General features: G+C 40.1%; 2 protein-coding genes across 4 annotated transcripts in view; one reads left to right on the top strand and one right to left on the bottom strand.

Annotated features, from left to right (window-relative positions):
* Positions 1 to 9,403, bottom strand: part of WDR70 (WD repeat domain 70) — a 124,976-nt gene extending 115,573 nt beyond the window's left edge. Inside the window, exons 1-4 of the mRNA XM_057364689.1 lie at positions 9,097 to 9,403; positions 8,879 to 8,962; positions 6,697 to 6,811; positions 2,498 to 2,729 (exon numbers count right to left, since the gene is read on the bottom strand). Of these exons, the coding sequence (XP_057220672.1) occupies positions 2,498 to 2,729; positions 6,697 to 6,811; positions 8,879 to 8,962; positions 9,097 to 9,265 (600 nt within the window). The 5' untranslated portion in view covers positions 9,266 to 9,403. The remainder of the gene's footprint in view (positions 1 to 2,497; positions 2,730 to 6,696; positions 6,812 to 8,878; positions 8,963 to 9,096) is intronic.
* Positions 9,404 to 13,577: 4,174 nt separating this feature from the next.
* The window catches only part of NUP155 (nucleoporin 155), a 28,038-nt gene continuing 22,829 nt past the window's right edge, over positions 13,578 to 18,786 (top strand). For all 3 annotated transcript variants that reach the window (XM_057364686.1, XM_057364688.1, XM_057364687.1), the window contains exons 1-6: positions 13,578 to 13,858; positions 14,864 to 15,001; positions 15,319 to 15,415; positions 16,493 to 16,563; positions 17,403 to 17,495; positions 18,229 to 18,395. In XM_057364686.1, the coding sequence (XP_057220669.1) occupies positions 13,723 to 13,858; positions 14,864 to 15,001; positions 15,319 to 15,415; positions 16,493 to 16,563; positions 17,403 to 17,495; positions 18,229 to 18,395 (702 nt within the window). In that variant the 5' untranslated portion in view covers positions 13,578 to 13,722. The remainder of the gene's footprint in view (positions 13,859 to 14,863; positions 15,002 to 15,318; positions 15,416 to 16,492; positions 16,564 to 17,402; positions 17,496 to 18,228; positions 18,396 to 18,786) is intronic.

Below are 18,786 nucleotides of genomic sequence, written 5' to 3'. Positions count from 1 at the left end.
GCAATAGCAAAAAGACAASGTTCCTATAATAAAAACCACATCAGAAGTCAGGCTTGAGAGACAGTGGGAAACTGTCAGGGTGAAGCCAGTACTTCACCTGTCTTACAAAATTCACAAGATTTCAGATAACAAATTATATACTGCARCACCTAGAACTACTAAAGAAAAATTTTGATTCCTTCAGGATCAGAACCACAGGTATTTGTGTTATATTAAAAAAATTACTTCAGCAGCAAAATATGATAATAAAAGAGAGACAGTCTCACACTACATCTGCAGAAAAAAACCATTCAGCTTTCAGTTTCTCCTCTCTCAGTTCTGCACCCATGCATACCAACTGCAGGCTATGTACAAGCAAGAGAAAGGAATCACAGAGTTTTCATAACTGCAACACCTGCCTTCCTTGGGGCTCACAAGATCATACTGTGATCACCAATCGATCAACAGGAAACCAGGAAAGCACAGCTGCTTCCTGATTCTCTTCACAGGAAAGAAAATAACTGAGTTCATGAGCAGCAGTAAGGGAAGGCTCTAGACCCCAAAGGCCTCTGGCATTCACACTGACACAAAATCTCCCCAGTTATAAATTAACTGTTTAGACTGAAAACCCACAAGTCTCATATTTCTGCTGCTCTGCTTATTCTCAACCAAATCTATTCTAGACTGTTTTGTAACTATTGTCTTAAGTTCAGACAAACTTAAATCACACCAGACTGCAAGTTTTCTACCTTCCTGTCTGAAACTTTTCRTTAGGGTCTTTTAACTCTGGGTCTCCAGTAACATCACTTCATCGAGCCAGTTGTAGACTATCCTAACACAYACAAATAAAAAACAAATACAAGTGTCTTATTAGAAATTAAAGCAGCCAATCAGCAAAGTGACTACTGAGAAAGGCTAAAGTAAAATCAGCKGTTTCTGCACATTGTTTTGCCTTTGGCATTCTGGAGAAGTTGGCAGAAAAAAAATAGTGATTTTAATATAAYGTGACCCATAGCAACTAAAACCCGCTGACTCCATAATGCCCTCAGAAATACAGACTCACTCCACAGTGCTGTAACAGCTAAAATTTAAGAGAATTCYTGACACTGACCAATAGTGAGTAAATGTAGGGTTTTATGTCATTCTCAAGGTAAATTTGAGATTTATCTCTGCTTCGCTCCGTGACACAGAACAAGTCATCTGTGAGGTACAGATAAGATCACAGGAGATATGGGACTAAAATGTATAGTTTAATAATTACAGGAATTCATAGGCAACACTGAATCAAGTGGATCAGACAAAGTGATACAAACACCTAAGGCACCAGAGTTTCCTATCACTTATCACTTGTGGGAAAACAAACAAAAAAAACAAACTCTATGATCATGTAAGTTTAGGCTAACTCTAAAAATGAGTTATGTCATGGCTTAAGAAGTTTGTCACACTCATTTAAAATGAGTACTCTAAGCTTTAAAACATAAGTTCAAAATACGCAAAGTAAGAGTTGTTATAGAAAATGAAAAACAAAYTGACTGCCTAGTAAAAACTAAAGAAAAATCAAAAGTATTGGGGACACCTAGAAATTAATGGGTTTTTACAGTTTGGTTTACATTTGTGCAACAGGACATACAGGCCTTTTTCTGCAACCAAATGGTTTAAAACAGCAGTRAGGCTGTTTCCACAGGACTTCTATCTTTGTTGTTACACATGGAAACCATCACACAAAACCCAATGCCACAAAGTATTCGATCCAGGCAGTTTTGAAGAACAAACATCAAACCATTAATCTTTCCACGGAATCATCAAATCATCAAGGTTGGAAGAGACCTTTAAGATCATTCAGACCAAAGCAGCACTACCATTGTAACCCCCTTAAACCACTAAACCACATCACCCAGTGCCAGATCCAGATGCTTTTTAACTAAATAGAGAAAGGGTTGGTCAACTGAGTATCTATGATACCAAAGTTAAGCTGTTAAGGGTTCTCTTGATTTCAACATAGAAAAATCTGTACTCTCAACAACAGGTCTGGCACTTGTTTAGAAAAAAAAGCAAATCAAAATAACCACAAATAAACAAAAACAACCAACCAACAAGACCTTAGTTACCACAGTTAATTTTCTAAAAACAGTTCAGGCATAGCTGTTCTCTAGATGCAAACCCACCTCTGCTTCCTCTTTCTTGTAAAAAACTACATATGCTTTGGGAAATAAACAAYTTCAGATATCCATATTAAATATTTATCTATCTAGTTCTTTCAYACATGAAAACAAAAAAGTAAACAATGTATACTAATTGACATCTCCCTTGAGATTCACATGCATATTTTTGTTTTAAATCCTGGTATTTTTAAATGAAAACAATTATTTGCATTTGATGAATAATCACTAGAAAAACAGAAAACCTACATTTTGAACAAGTCAAAGTCACCTGGAAATTTCATCAAAAAGGAATAGCACACATACAAATCAGATCCTATTCAAAGGATTAAAACATTAAAGAGAAACAAACTACTTACATTATCTTCCTCCTCTGTATCATCATTGTCATTGTCATCATCACTATCCTTGAATCCAGGGGGAAGTGGGGGCCCAATGAATTCTTCTTCACTATCATCATCATCATCATCATCACCATCATCATCATCATCTGTATCCTCAGCAGGCCCTTTAACAGAACTCTGGGATTGCAGGGAAGGACCACTTAGTGCTTCCTTTGAGCTGTCCTCACTTTCACTACACACTGCCTCTCTGCAAGGAAAATTTAAAACATTACTATTTGAAAAACTTCGTCATTTCCACTGGAATTCTCAGATAAAAGATGTTGAGCATTCTTGCAAATCAGTAGTAGGCCCACGATCATCTTAAAAGCATAAACAGAATCTTGAAATGTAAGTATAATAGTGACAGAGAGTTAAAAAGTTAAATGGATTGTGAAAGCAACAGTACTCCATCATCAGTGCATAGATTTCAATATTGTTTAAGAGCAAAYGGAATATATATTGTTACAGAGCATTTACAAGATTCTGCTTCAAGCTGCATCTTGTGCAGATGCTCGCACCTCTGCTGGCTGGGTGGAAAACAAAAGAGAAGTCATCCAGAGTGAGAACACAAAGTGTGCCACTTGCTTTAAAACGCCGGTAAAGAACAACATGGCTATCAGGCACTTTCAAACAAATATTCGAAACGTTCACAAGTCTAAACTTAAAAAATTAMATTAGATTACCATTCTGCTGTCGTCCCAAATAGATTGTGCAAACACATTATTTTTGACATGGAGGAAATTTCTGAAAAGTTGAGTTACCGCGTCTGCGCTCGTGAGGTTATTTCAAAATAGCCGGGCTCCCTCTGCTGGCTACTCCCGAGCAGCACCCTTCGAGGGAGCAGACGGTCTATTCAGAGAGAAAAGCTTAACTTGCAAGACTTATTTTTGGAGCTTCTATTTTCCGAATTATTAAGTGAGCAGCCTGCAAAAAATATTTAAATTAAATTCTTTTCCTCTTTTCTTTTTAAAACTACAGGGGTATTTTTTTTGCTTGTGTTTTTTTGAGTTTAGGTTATCGCTTCAAAAACTATAATAAAAACACAAAAGTTTAAGAACATAATAAAAGATTAAGAAAATCAGTTGTAGCCTATGTAATTGTGACAGCGAATGTTGCCCTGCTTTGCCTCCAGAACCAGCTGTACATGAAGCAGGTACTAAGTTGCACAGAAAAAAAGCTCTTGGATTAGCATTTGAAACCATTCCAAGAAGAAAACAGAATAAACTAACACCAACATGACTTAGGTACTCAGATGTTGTGGAGCAGGGTTTGCATGTCTGAAAGCTTGTCTAATTTTTCCAACTATATTTACTAGCCTAATAAAGTAAATTACCATTTACTATGTACAAACTTTGTTTTGCATAGTGGTGAGACACATTTAAAGACCTAGATCACATATGATTACCGAACAAACTTAATTGAAATAAAAAGAGTTTCTCTTACTCTGCAACAATGGGACAATCCATATCCTTTTACCAAAGGGAATGTTTTCCAGCATGTGAGGCATACATTGAGATCCTCAAAGTTTTTTAAGTAAGGTATCCTCATAACTAATTTCATGATACCATATGTGAAAGAGTTACATTTTAAGAATTTATATGTATTCCTACACTAGTAAACCACACTTCTTTCTCCCAAAAGCCAAACTATTTAATTAGTTTTGAGATGGAATCAAATTTACACTGTGCCACTGAGAAGGATGTTAACAACATAATGATTCAAGGAGGTCATTCCAATCCCTGAATTCCAAATTATCAGACCTTTCTACAGAAACCCAAGAATAATATCCACCTTTCTTCTTAATTACCTCTATCATACTCTCATTTTCTAGGAAGGAAATAGTTTGAATCAAACATTTCAGTATTCTGAGAGGCAACACAGCCATTCTGCATGTGGCATGGCCAGAGCTGCAGTGCAATTTTTCACCACACTCCAAGCATAGAGACATGATGGGGACAGCCAAATGTTCCAGCAACAGCTACAGATATCCTCTGTCCTAACTGAATAGAGTCAAACATAAGAACACACCAATGCAGMCTGACCAAAAGCCCATCCACCTTTCTGACAGCAACTGGAAGTGGTGCTAGTAGAAAGGACATAGCAAAATGGTGTTTCCCTCAACTTTCAGTCTTACTGTATTACTCTAGCAGGGRCTGTAAAGAAAGCAGAACAATTTTGCCAGTCCCTTTCCCAGGATTCAGAGAACTGTAAGGAGGTTTTTTTTCTTGCTTTCCCTCATTACCTCATCAGTAAGTGAAACAAACTGTAAGAGGACAAAAAAATTGCTGCAATAAAGCATGGATGGCAAAGAAGAAATAACAAAAAACATTCTGGAAGTTGTGCAAGTATGTGGGCATATCCCCCCCATGTGTTCACCCTCTGCGTACCACTCAATTTTCTCAGATTTTTCCTTTTCATATAYTAACAGATACTTCCATTTCACAAAACAAAATTATTATCTTTATGCATAAATTAAGTACCATTACTAGTGTAAACATTACAGCAAAATAGTTCCAGAAGAAAAATAATCATTACCTGTATGTCACATCACTTTGGAGTGACTTTTCAACAACCAGAAAATTAGTATAAGGGCTACTCTGATAACTTAAAAAAAAATCTGACTATTTAAAAAAAATTAAAATTCAGTGAATTGTTACCATTTTCAGAGAATAAAAGAYGCTATGCATATTAATCAGTTTATAGTAACTAAAATTGTCATTAYAAAAATAAGTAGAATATCATGTATTTCAGACTTAAATAATCAGTTGCAGGATTGTTTCTCTGATTTAAGACTGAGTCACAATGGCATTACTCTTCCATTAGCTTTCTGTTTTTACCTCTAAGTACCAAGCTACATATCCTATTTTACAAGGAAATACTAAACTTCCAGGAGAGCTTTTCATGACAAGTCCTTCTTTCTCAATGCTTAGTARAAACAGTAAGAAAAACAAAGAAAATTTACTACGAACAGAATTCTGATGAGTTACCAGAGCCTACCTAATAACTCTGTAAACTTAAACATACTTGTTATCTTCCTTTATACAAAGTCTCTGGACTTCTCTCCTGGAAAGTCAATTAGCAAAATGAGATAATTATGGAAAGCCTCTGTATTGCCTGTGCTTTTCACCTTATCATTAGTTTAAYTTGCTTATGTATATGGGAGTCACCCATATACAGCACACAATCATGTTACATTYAAATTCTTTTCATTGTTCATTATGTCACCAAATGGATATGTAAAATCATCAGAAATAAATGAGAGCACAGAATGTTCTTCCCTTTAGCACAAGACATAATACAGGATCCRGAGGGTAGTATGTTGTGCAATCAATTATTTCAGTGAGAGTGYCTGGGTATTCCATAGAGCAACAGGCAAAATCTAAATTTTCTAACAAAAATATCTTCAGTCTAAAACTACAAGTTTGTCTGCAATAACCTACCACCTTTATCAGCCCATARCATGCATTTTTAGAGGTCTACTAGAGTCTTGTATGGGTTGTTAGACTTCCACAGATACAGAAAAAATGTACACCATACTCATGTCTGCCAGCCCCACCACACAACGGAGTTGTGTGGTCCCCATTGCACTCAGCTACTTTTGATTTCCTGGCATTTCAGAATTCAAAATGTAAAATCCATAGCATATATTGTTTGTCAGTAACAGACAAAAGTTTAAGAGTAAATTTTGGACTGAAGTCAAAACAAAAAAACTTCCTCTACCTCACCATTAGTTCATAAAATCRGCACACAGAGGCTGTCCATTTACTTTGCCTTCTTTTTCATCAGGCATGAACAAAGATATTCTATCTACACATGGGCACAATAGCTGCTTATAAAGTCATTACATGTTGTCATCACATTTGTCCTAATATGCCCGAATATTTTTTAAAAATACACAGATAACTACACCATTATTTTTTTAAAAGTACACAAAACAGGATCAAAGAGGAAACAGCAAAATTGACTATTAAATATACATGTCGATAATTACATATATTGACATACRTTCAATAAAGAAGTGTTAAAAAAACCTAATGCCAAGTATTTCCACTGGAATATACTGGATAACAAGGCATATACACTCAAGCTAAATGATACTCATACCATCAAAACAAGCAAACACCCTCTTCAGATAAGAAAGCTCATACATGGAATTTCCCACCATGCTTCAGTACCTTCCAGTTAATGTGGACCCAGCTCCTGTTGCACTGGATCCTGAAGCTGATGAATCAGTGAATGGAATTCTAAATTCCTTTTCAGTCTGGCCTTCTTTTTCTCTTTCACGGGCCTCTGAATAGAGAGAGGACAGAAATAACAAATAATCAAACCCTTTAAAAAAATATTAAAATTACTGATTTCCTGAGAACAGTAAGCCAGTTTCTTTCATTTTCAGACCCAGATGAAATGCTTGAAAAGGTAACAGCAAATAAAGGATTTAACTGAAAATACCTTTTCATACATATTAAATTTCCATTGCTACTGCAATGATCACTCAACAAAACATCACAAGGAAAACATAAACACCTCCCAGCTATTCATTTGTACACACTATCAAACATAAGTTGATTATATAAGGATGCTGGTATTTCAATTATTTTCAACACTATACTAAAACAGCATGACTTCAGAGAAATTTTGATGTTCTCATAGCACAGGGAACTAAACTAGTGCAGCTAAAATATACACATGTGTAAATTAGTGGATTTTAAATATAAATTATGGAAAAGAAACACAAAGTGYTGTTTGAATTAGCAGCTCATTCCTACTTCACTTAGTGAAAAGGAGTCTCTGGAATTCAGGAATAAAATCAAAGCAAACAAAATCTTGCATTTCATGATGCAACAGGTACAGCTACAATATTGCTAAAAGCTCCCCAATAACTTCAATTAACCAGAAAAAATTTCTTTCTGTACAAGAAACTGTGTTTTCTTTTTCCTCACTATTTGTTAGCGAAACAAACAAAAAAAAAGAAAAAAACATGTTTTCAGCAAAGCTAGGAAACATTTCCTCTGAAGTAAAACACAAACACTGGCAGGGTATAGACCCAGAAAATATTCTGATCTCAATTCCACCAATCAGGTACTGGTGGAGTCATATCCAAAAGTCACTGCTTCTGTTAAATATKAAAATACTCATATTAAGCCAGCCCCATAATACATAGATTTTTTTGATTGCTATACACTGAATACTAAAATTTGTTTCCAAGTTAAAGAGCTGAACTACATACAAATCTTTGTCATTTTTGGCAAAATTATCAACTTTGCAAACAACAAAATGCTGTGTGCTTCCTTTAMAGGTAAAAGCCTAGAAACCTGGTGGGGTGTTCGGAAGTGGTGTACTGCAGGACAAGGGAGAGGACATACTCAAGATGAAGGTCAAGATATCTTGATTTAAAAACACTGTACTTTTGCGATGGCTTGGTGAATTTCCCTACCAACAAAAATATGATGCAAACAAACAATTCCTCCCAAGGAACGATAGCTCAACTTGAGCCAGTATCAAACATGAAAAGGTTTCCAACATGGACACATCCATCTAGATTCAGCCAACATTAAGAAATAAATCCCAGTCCAAAATGAATTTTGGAATCCCTTGTATATTTGCATTTCATAGTGTCATAAAGCCCAAAAATCAATGAGCCTCCAAAGAGATCTGATCTAGTAATGTATTGAATCAGAGCAATAAAAAAAGCATGGCATCACAATTAAACAAAGGCACACACTGTCCACAAAGGGAATGACAAGGGGAAGGAGAAAGCAAGGATAACTGGATTGGCAAAGAGTTTGTAGAACATGCATGAGTGYTCTCAAAGACCTAGTTTGGACTGCTGTTTGCTGTTTCACAGGCAGCAAATGACACAATTTCCTCCATCTCCCACTGTCAAAATAGCACAGTAAGAAGTGCCCACTCCCAGCACAGCAGAAGGCAGAGACTCATTTGTGGACTGCTATATAACCTGCTCCTTGGTCTACAACACACATTTCTTCTTCACTACTCTGGTGTCTCTAGATTAAAGCTATCTGTGCCAATTTATCTTCCAAAATAAACACACAGCTAAAGAAAAGAAGAAAGGAAAGAGTTAGCATGTTTTTCCTGTATCTGCAAGCTAGGCCTCACAACAGGAGCTATGCACATGCATACTCCACTTACACCCTCAGACAAAACCAGCAAAACAATAACTTTACTGTTCATTAAGGCCCAAGYTTAATGAAGTTTAAGACTTCCTTCCTTGAACAAAACTGTTGTTTCCGTTTTGTTCTTTACACAGCCAGTCCGACACACTGCAAACATCACYGCGAAGGAGCAAACTAAAACATATTTTAAAATGCAATAGTCGACTACGCTCGTACTTCTTACCCAAGACCTTCCTGCTCCTCTCCACAGCAGTCCTTCTCGTTTGCTCAAACATAGCTTCGAGGTCGAAAGTCCGGGCCTTCTTCCCTGGAAATGAAGCAAAAGCAGACTGGAACAGAGGCCTGCCTGGGGCTGACAGGCACCACGGCTTGGCCCATCACGGCTTCGGCCCCTCGTTCCGCCAGCCAGCCCCCGGCCCCCCCGGCCGCACAGCCACGCACCGAAGCCGGAGAAGCCCATGGTGGCCGCCAGCTCCGGGTCCGGTGTCGCCAGCATCTCCGCGTCTGCAACGAGAAAAGAAACCACGGAGGTGAGCGGGGCCGTGGGTGAGGTGGGCCCGCCGCAGCCCCGGCGCCCCCGGCGCTCACCACCCTCGGCCGCCGGCTCCATGCTGCGCCTGCCCCGGATCCACAACAGGCGCCGGCAGGAAGCGCCCGAGCGGGGCCGGCGGAGCTTCCTGCCCAGCCAAGGAACGGGTTCGTGCAGTCCGACTGCCGATCGTGCAGTGCCCACAGCTCCATGTAAAACTAAACCACGTAACTGMGCGTGTTATGCAGACGCTCCTTGAGCTCTGGTGCCGTAACAAATTCCCTGGGAAGCCACTTGCAGGAACCGCCCACCCYCTCAGAGGATGAACGTTTTCCTGAGGTCCAACCTGAGTTTTCCCTGGGACAACCTCATTCCGTCACCTCCTGTCCTGCTGCGGTCACTAGGGAGTGGAGATCAGCACGTCCCCGACCTCTGCCTCCCATGAGGACGGTGTCCACAGCCTGAGGCTTCCCCTCTGCCTTCCCCAAGCTGAACAAGACAAGTGACCTCAGCCTCTTCTCTAAAATCTTATCCTTGAAATCCTTCATCATCTTGGCTCCCCTCCTCCTGGCACACTCTTCACAATGCGATGTTCTTTTTAAATTGAGGTGCCCAAAACTAAACTATATAGGACTCGATATGGAGTGTGCAACCCCACTTACACACTGCAGAATGGGACAGTCACCTCCCTTGACTGGCCAGTTGTGCCATGCCTGATGCACTTCACGACAKAGCTGGTCCTTTTAGCTGTCAGGGCACACTTTTAATTCATATTCAAATTGTCATCAACCCAAAAACACAGATTGCTTTTCATGGAGCTGAAATTCATCCTCTCATCTTCCAATTTCTATGTGCAACCAGGATTTGCCTGTCGCATGTGGAGAATCTGGCAGTTGTTAGATTTTATATATGGTTGGTGATTATTCAGCTCTCTGTCCAAATCTCTATAAGGCTCTATCACCAAGTGAGTGAACAGCTCCTCTTAGTTTAGTATCGTCAAACCTAATTCCTGCAACCAGATCATTTATAAGAAAATTAAAGAGCACTGTCCCTAAAATTCAGCCCTGGGGAACCCTGCTGGTGACTAGGCACTAGCTTCTCAACCTTCAGAAGATAGAGTATTTCTTCATTTACCATTGTACTGGTTTCAGCTGGGGCACAGTTAATCTTCACAGTGGGTAGTACAAGGTTATGTTTTGGATTTGTGCTGAACACAGTGATAAAAATGTAGAGATGYTCCTGTTGTTCCTGGATGGTGCTTGTACTGAGCCAAGGCCCTTTCTGCTTCTCAGATGGCCACACTGGCAGGGAAATTGGGGGTGCATGGGAAGTTGGGAGGAGAYATAGTCAGGACCCGTGACTTCAACTGACCAAAGGGATATTCYAGATTATATGGCTCAGTATGTAAAATGGTGGGAAGAAGAAGAAAGGGGGAGCATTTGGAGTGATTTGGAGCATTTGTCTTCCCATGTAACCACTACACATGATGGGATCCTGCTCTCCCAGACATCACTGAGCACCTGCCTGTCCATGGGAAGYGATGACTTAATTCCCTGTTTTGCTTCACTTTTTKGTGTGGCTTTTGCTTTCCCTATTATACTCTCTTTACTTCAACACAGGAATTTTTCAGCTCTTACACTTCTGATTCTCTTTCTAATCCTGGGGTGTGGGGGAGTGAGTGAGTGGCTGCTTGGGGKTTGGCTTGGCTGCTTGACTGCCAGCTGGGGTTAAACMACAACAGTAATGTAAACTCTGTRGTGTTCAAGGTTTGACTTTATGTTCTTCATTCAGAAACCAGAAGGGTGAGGTGGATTTCCTTGCTTTTGCCATGTGCCTCTGTCTTAAACAAAGCTTTCCAGAATGGATACTGGACCAGTCCAGGAACAGAGTCAGTGCAGTCTAGGCAGCAGACGCGACRTGAAAACCAAACCCCCTGAAAATCCAGGTTTCTCCCAGTCCCAAAATTCCTGTGACAGTTTGGGAATGCCTATGCTGTTCAGAGCAGACACRTCACTGAACAGAGACCCAGCCTCGTTAAGTTAACAATCTCATATAGTCATACTGATGTGTCATCCCAAATTCTGGAAAACCAGCGACCATATCAGGCCAGTACCATGCAAAGGCAATTTACTCTGCTTTTACACTTCAGCTCTGAACAGAAGCACTATGCAGGCCTTGGAAGGGGAGTCCCCATATTGTCCTGAACATGGGCTCTTTACCCAGTGTGCAATTTGCACGCTAAAGTGAGGGATTTCTATTCCTGTATTTCTACCTCTATTTCTTTACTCTTATTTGTGCAGAGGGAGATGGGKGCTAACTCACAAAAGGCTGGCTTCCTGATCATCAAAGTTTTGCACTATTTATACATTTTAACAAATTCGTTTACAAATTATGTAACTATTAACTAGTATTCAAACCACTATCTGCTGGCTGTATATCTCACTTCTCATGGTTAATAGTCTGCAGGGGCAGCTCTTCCTTCCAGCTGGGTCTGGCATCTCTTTTGAGCAAGTGGTTAATGGGTCATTATCACAGCAAAGGAATAACCYTTCCCCCAGTTACTGCTCAGTCCTGCTGACTTCACTTCTGGTGGCTCTCATTCAAGAAGCCCATTCACCTTGGGATTGTCCTCTCTTTTCCTTAAAACAAAAGATTAGCTAAGCGTACAATGTGCACAATGCTCCTACATAATCATAACTGTCCAGCTGCAGTTACTGATAAACAACAAAATAAAAAATAAATTTAAAAAAAAAACCTGCAAAGTTTGGCTCAAACCCCTATTCAGATCTTGAGCGGCTCAGATCTGGAGGAGCTTGATGTAAGCTTAGTTTTGGTTTATATTAATACACACAAAATCACAGAATCACAACGTTGTTATGTCTACAGATCATTCAGTCCAACCCCCCCTGCCAAGGCAGGATCACCCAGAGCAGTTTACACAGGAACACATTCAAACAGGGTCTGAATATCTCCAGAGGGGGAAGACTCCATGTCCTCACTGATCTATACTATTCAGTGGTTTGCCACCCTCGATGTAAACTACTTCCTCACGTTGAATTGAAATTTCTTGCATTTTTGTTTATGGGCACTGTTCCTCATCCTATCACTGGCATCTTTGAAAAGAATCTGGCACTGTCCTCTTGGCACCTGCCTTTGAGATTTTTATAGGCATTAATGAAATCCCCTCTCCATCTGCTCTTTTTCAGACCATGCAGGCCCTACCCTCGCAGGCTTTCCTGTAAGACAGATGTTCTAGATACCTAATTATTACTATACTATTATTGCTTCATTCCATTATTTATTTATATCATTACTCAATTACTATTTATTAGATTGATTATAATATAAATAGGATATCTTATTAGAATATATTRTTGTATGCTACATAAAATATACTATGTTTTCCATAGATTTTGTTATATAACAACTACAGATTATGATGATTGATGATTATTATTATTGCTATTATTACCTTTCCTGAACCATATCTAGTAGCTACATGTTTTTCTAGGATTTTTTTCCCAAATCTATGCAYGTCTGTATCACTCTGACCTGTATTGTCATTCCACAGTATCACATCAGGCTGGCAGYATATAATCCCTTTATTATTCAGGCTGGAAAAGATCCCTGAGTCCAACCTTGGACTGATCCACGCCTTGGTGTGATTTTAGACCCTTTGATCGAGGTGTTACGGGGCCCAACCAGAGATACCGTGCCCGCAGAGCGGGCGGATGGGCAGGCAGGGAGAGCCCAGGGCCACGCACAGGACAGGAGCTGCTTCCACTGCTTGGGCCCTGCCTGTGCCTCTGAGGGGCAGCACAGCAGACCATTCCCGTCTGTCCCTCAGGTGGTCCTGAGGACGCCTCGGTACTGCACTGCAGTCCCGGCGAGCCTGCTGGAGCCSATCACAGGRTGGGTCAGGTTGGAAGGACCACAGTGTGACCAATTCTGGTCACCTGGKCCAGCCCTACTCGAGCAGGGCCACCCCAGAGCACATGGCACAGGAYTGCGTACAAACAAACGGGATAGCTCCAGAGAGGGAAACGCCACGGCCTCTCGCAGCAATCTGTTCCACTGCTCCGTCACCTGCTAACATTATTTCTCATGTTCAGGTGTAACTTCCTGTGCATCAGTTTCTGCCCAYTGYCTCTTGTTCTATCGCCCAACACYACCGASCAGAGCCTGGCTYACCCTCCTGGCACCCCCTCCCCCKCTTTAGCTATTTAAGCACATTGATGAGGCCCCTTCTTAGTCAGCTCTTCCATCATTCGCTCCAGCATTGCCCGACCCTCCCGCCGTGATGCGCTGCCCGCCGCCCATGCCGGGCCGCCCCTTCCTCGCCCCCCTCCCCTCCCTTCCGCTCCCCCGTTTCCCGCCGCCGGAAGCGGCCTGGCGCGCGGGGCCTGCCGGGATTGGGCGGGCGCTGGAGCGGCGCGAGAGCGCGGCGCCGCCATCGCCGTGTCGCTGCTGTGCTTCTGTCGCCGCTGTCTCTGCTGTGTCGCTGCTGTCCTTGTGTCGCCGCTGTCGCCTCCGTCGCGATGCCCGCCGCCACGAGCCCACCCGCGCCCGCCGCGCTGGAGGCGCTGGAGGTCGCCGGCCGCATCATAGATCGGCAGATACAGGATGACCGCTGCTACCCGGACCTGTCGGAGCTGCTGGCGGTGCCGGCGCCGGGTGAGTGAGGAGCGCCYGCTGGGGGTCCCTGCGGCCCCGGGCCCCGCCGCGGAGCGGCCTCGGCCGGCACAGCTGGACCGGACACGCGTGTGGGCTGCGGGCCCTGCTCGGGGACTGGGGCCGGCTCGGAGAAGGCGTCTCGGTGGCGGGGTGGGGCGGGGGCGAGCGGTGTGCGCTTCAGTGCGCCAGTGAGACTTGTGGATGGGAGCACTGCGGGAGAGCTGCGCTTCAGCTGCCTCACCTGYAAAGGGTGAAGGAAACGGCCTTAGTTTTCCATTCTGCCTAGCGGGAAGTCCCGTGCAGAATGCTCTTGTACTAAGTGCCCACCACTGTGCCTAAGTTACAAGCAGCCCGGAAAACTCTTAAGCTTCTGTGACTTTAGTTTGTCTATGGTTTCATGTCAGACTTAGGAGACAAGGCATACTTCKCATCAAACATTTGTTTTGTTCTTAACACGTGGAGGCAGCATTTCCTTCTCCGTTAGTGCCGACTGCCTGGCAAAATGGGCTCAGAAAAATATATGAATTCCATTCATGTGTATCCAGAGGTGACTGGATGCAAAGGAAGAATATCCGTGTTCTGTTGTGCAGTGATAGGCATGGCCACACTGTAACTGCTCTGGCAGCGTTGTGGATACACAGCACATGAAACAGTGGATATATGTGGGTGTGGGTGTTTTAAGTTGGTATTGGGAGTACAGACAGCTTTTGTMCGTGAGGGTGTATGCTCCTGGCTTGTTCATGTGAATGATCATACAATGAAAAAAAGCACCAGAGTATCACAGAAAAAGAGGGGGTCAAGAGTAGCCTGGAATCCCGATGAGTTGTAAGAGTTTGTTTGCAAATCTGTTTGCTCATATCTGATTTGAGATTTAGATTTATTGTTTGTGTTTCRCTCCTATGAAACCTTTGCGCACCCATAGTTTTTGAGTAGTGATATTTATATGTTAAAAGTCTTTGCAGCATCAAGGCATTTGGTTGTGYGTTTTTTTTTCCTTACTTGCAGGTAGCCCTACTGTATCTGGTATGTCAGATATGGATTATCCGTTACAAGGACCGGGTTTGCTGTCAATACCCAATCTTCCAGAAATCAGCTCAGTCCGCAGAGTCCCACTACCACCAGAGCTAGTAGAGCAGTTTGGACGTATCCTTAGGAAAAGAAATGTCTTAGATTGTGTAGYRGCAATATTAGAAACAAACTTCTTTCCTCCTATTTTTCTTTCCCAAGGAACTTCAAAGTGGTTCAGGTTCTTCTAATAATATCTTTAGTAGCATTATTAATGTCACTAAATGTAATACAATTTGTGTAGAGTCATTAGTAAAATTGGTTTCTATATGAAGAATTTTCAAGTATACCATTTCTGTAGTACTGTATATTAATGTTTTTTTTAAACGCTCTGAAGAAGGATTTTACCTTTGCTACCTAAAAGGCATTTAATCCTTACATCAGCMGTGCTTCAGGTATGCAGTGCAATTGTATGATGGGAGTATTTCCAGAGATCAGCAGGGCTTGGCTGACCATCGACAGTGACATTTTTATGTGGAACTATGAAGATGGGTATGTGGAAAATGCATTCCTCGTGGTGTTTGATTGGTATTATATAAGAATTAAGCAATTGCAGCAGTGAGAGTTATTTACTGGTAGCACAGAAGTGTGCTGTTCASTTTAACTGATCTTAATTCCTTTTAGGTTTTACTAAAACTTCAGAATAGTGAGTATTTAAGGATCTGTAAGAGTTAGTCATATTGCTGCCAAATCTACTGATGAAAGGAAAATGTGCTTGCTTYGAGTTAGACATAGCTAATATCTTAAAGTTACTACTGTACTTAATCCAACGGCTTTGCTTGTGCTGAAAAARTGGATAAAAGATTATTCTAATTGCATAACTTGTAAGTAGATTTAATAAGTACTGAGATGCATGCATAGTGACCAATAATTCCCAGTGGTGAGTAATAGGGCATTAGTATTTTSAAGTATTGTAACTGAAGCTCTCTGTCTTTGCTTATTATATGGGTGCATAAAACTAAAARTAAGGTAATTGTATTTTGAAATGGCATTAATAAGTTTATAGTTTGCATGCTTGCTTCATTATTTTCCTACATAGTAAGCATTCGTGTTGTAAGAATTGCTTTGTACATATTGTTGTATTTTCTAAGAAGAATAAAGTTCAGATCAGCTACAGTTGATAAATTTACATTGTGTCGGCATGTATTAGACACATTCCCCCCAAAAAAAACTGAACTGCATGGTGTTAGTAGGAAAGAAATTAGGAATTTTTGCTTCAGATTATTTTCATGGGGAGAAAAAAAATAGGTAATTTCCTCCTGTTAATGTTAGTAAGTATTGCGGATGCTACATCGTGTAATTCAGAGTAGACTGCATGAACAAAATTCAAAAATATAAAATACTGCAGTTGGATTTAAAGTGTGAAACTCAACTATGAGAGCTTCAAGCAACTCAACCTGCATTCACTGAAAGTGAAAGATGTAGATGTCTTCAGTGTGTTGACAAGTATTAATTTTTAAATATACTTACTTAAAAGTATATTTTATTGACTTTATGACTTTATTTACACTGTTACTTTGTGATACTATTTGACAAATTTTATACAGTTTTTTGTTTGTTTATTGACAGAGGAGATTTGGTTTATTTTGATGGCCTCAGTGAAACTRTTCTTGCAGTGGGCCTTGTAAAGCCAAAGGCAGGTAAGGAATATTAGGACAGAAATTAGACTTGGGTAGTACTAAACATTCTGTATATTTTTTATAGTTTTTATATATGTGTGTTTGTATTTTTTATAAATAATATGATAAAAACATGAAGTAGTATAAATCCAAAAAGTTTTGAGTTTTATATATGTGTTGATATTAACATGCATACATGTTAATGCCTGGATGTGGTACTTAGTGCTATGATTTAGTTGACATAGTGATATTCAGCCTCAAGGTTGGATTCAAAGGCCCTGGAGGTCTTCTCCAGTCTTGGTGATTCTATGATAATGAAACTCTGTGGTTTGTATATGTGTATATATGTATGCAAGACATATGTGGTTTAGAAACATTATGAAATTAATTATGAGCCAGAAAAAAGTACAGTTGACAATTACTTATACTGATGTTCTTGTATTTTTTTTGCCACATCATGTTTTAACATTGAAACATATGAACAACTGTTCATAAATTTATATACTCAATTGATAATTTCTGTAAGATTCTGGTTTCTAGCTCTCCCAGCTATTTCACTAGCTACTGCTTAGCTAACTTTAAAGTCAAAGTTGGATTGGCAGGAGAGATGAATTTAAAAGAAACATGTTTGTAAGACAAGTGTAGTTGTAAAGATCGTGTATTTCATGAAYTGGAAGGGTAACTGCTGGCTGATACTCCTTTCTAATTCTAGAATTTCACAGATCATTAGGGTCTACATGTGACTGTTCTGGCCAATCAGTTGATATGGCTTTCCACTGGATTTATTTGCATACATTGTTGTGATCCAAGAGGCAGGGTGCAAACTGAAATTTTCTCTTTTTTTTTTTTTTTTGGTGTAGGTATTTTCCAGCCTCATGTACGACACTTGCTTGTTCTGGCTACTCCTGTGGATATTGTGATTTTAGGACTCCATTGTTCTAATATACAGTCAGGTGATTTGCTCTTCTTCCCTCATTCACAGCTGTGTATTAAAAAATACACATGACAGTTTTATTGGTAGTCATTAAAAAAACCCTCATGTGCTAAATGACTTGTTAGTTTTTAAATCTTTAAGTCATCTTACAAGCAGGGAGGACAATTGCTATATTGTTTATTGCTATGGTATGTGCACTTGTTGGATCATGGACTCCATGAGAAGCATTGAGTTTTATTAATCACATGTTTAATGCAGAAGAAATAGATGTTCCTATTAATTAAACATCATGTTGGAGAGGGAGAARAAGATACGAGCATAAATCATAAACTGGTGAATAGAGTCCATTAATTTTATTGGCATTTGTGTTCCAACCACAAAAATTGAGAATCTGATGACATGTTTTTATGCCTTGTATACTAAAATAAAAAATTGTTTGGTGAAAGTWAGAGTTTATAATATTTTGCTTTTTTTAATAATATGTTGATGTGAAAGAAAAAACAAGCRGAAACCCTGTGTTTTGTACTTGCTGTGATTTAGAAGAGAGAACAATCTATAGAAATGAAAAACATTGCATTTCCTTCCTTGGAAACCTCTGCAGTTCACATTGGACAGRAGCTGTTTCATAATGTGTTCAATAACTATGAGATCTGCTGTAACTCATCCTGGTTTTTGGAATGTTTCTTATCACAGATCTGTGGTATTTACTAAAAGAGCTTGAAAACTAAGGCGGATTTATTTGTTTTCTGAAGGTGCTGGATCTCTCAATGACAGCATGTCTGGAGGAATGCAGCTGTTACCAGATCCCCTGTATTCTCTCCCTACTGACAACACCTACATCCTGGCAATCACATCCACTGATAATGGGCGGATCTTTTTAGCAGGAAAAGATGGCTGTTTGTATGAAGTAGCRTACCAGGTGACTGTGAATGACTGTGGACTTTTTCACTGTGTTTGGATATAGACTTTTTCATTTTTTCATTGTTGTGGGATCTCACATAGTAGTTCTAAAATGTATGAAGTTTGCAGTCGTTTTTCTTCCATAGTTGTGTTGCATGGCTAGGTTGCACAACAGCTTAGTGTAGATGCATTTCCTTTAAAGTAATTATGTGCAGTTTTGGTCAACTTAAAAATTGACCAAATTCAAATTGTGACATCTGCACACATTTTTAATGCAAAATTTTCCTTTTACTGATCACTATTTTCTTTCCATTGAGTAATATATGTCTGTTCAATTAAATCAATAGTTTGTGGTTAGATCTTTACTTGTTTTCATACTTGTCCTGTTAACAACTTTTTAATATTGCTCC

The sequence above is a fragment of the Malurus melanocephalus genome, unplaced genomic scaffold (genome assembly GCF_030028575.1).
Source record: "Malurus melanocephalus ecotype Western Australia unplaced genomic scaffold, MMel_1.1 scaffold_41, whole genome shotgun sequence".
In the NCBI taxonomy this organism is placed as follows: Eukaryota; Metazoa; Chordata; class Aves; order Passeriformes; family Maluridae; genus Malurus; species Malurus melanocephalus.
Note: the sequence above shows the minus strand (reverse complement) of the source record. Positions and strands in the feature narration are given on the sequence as shown.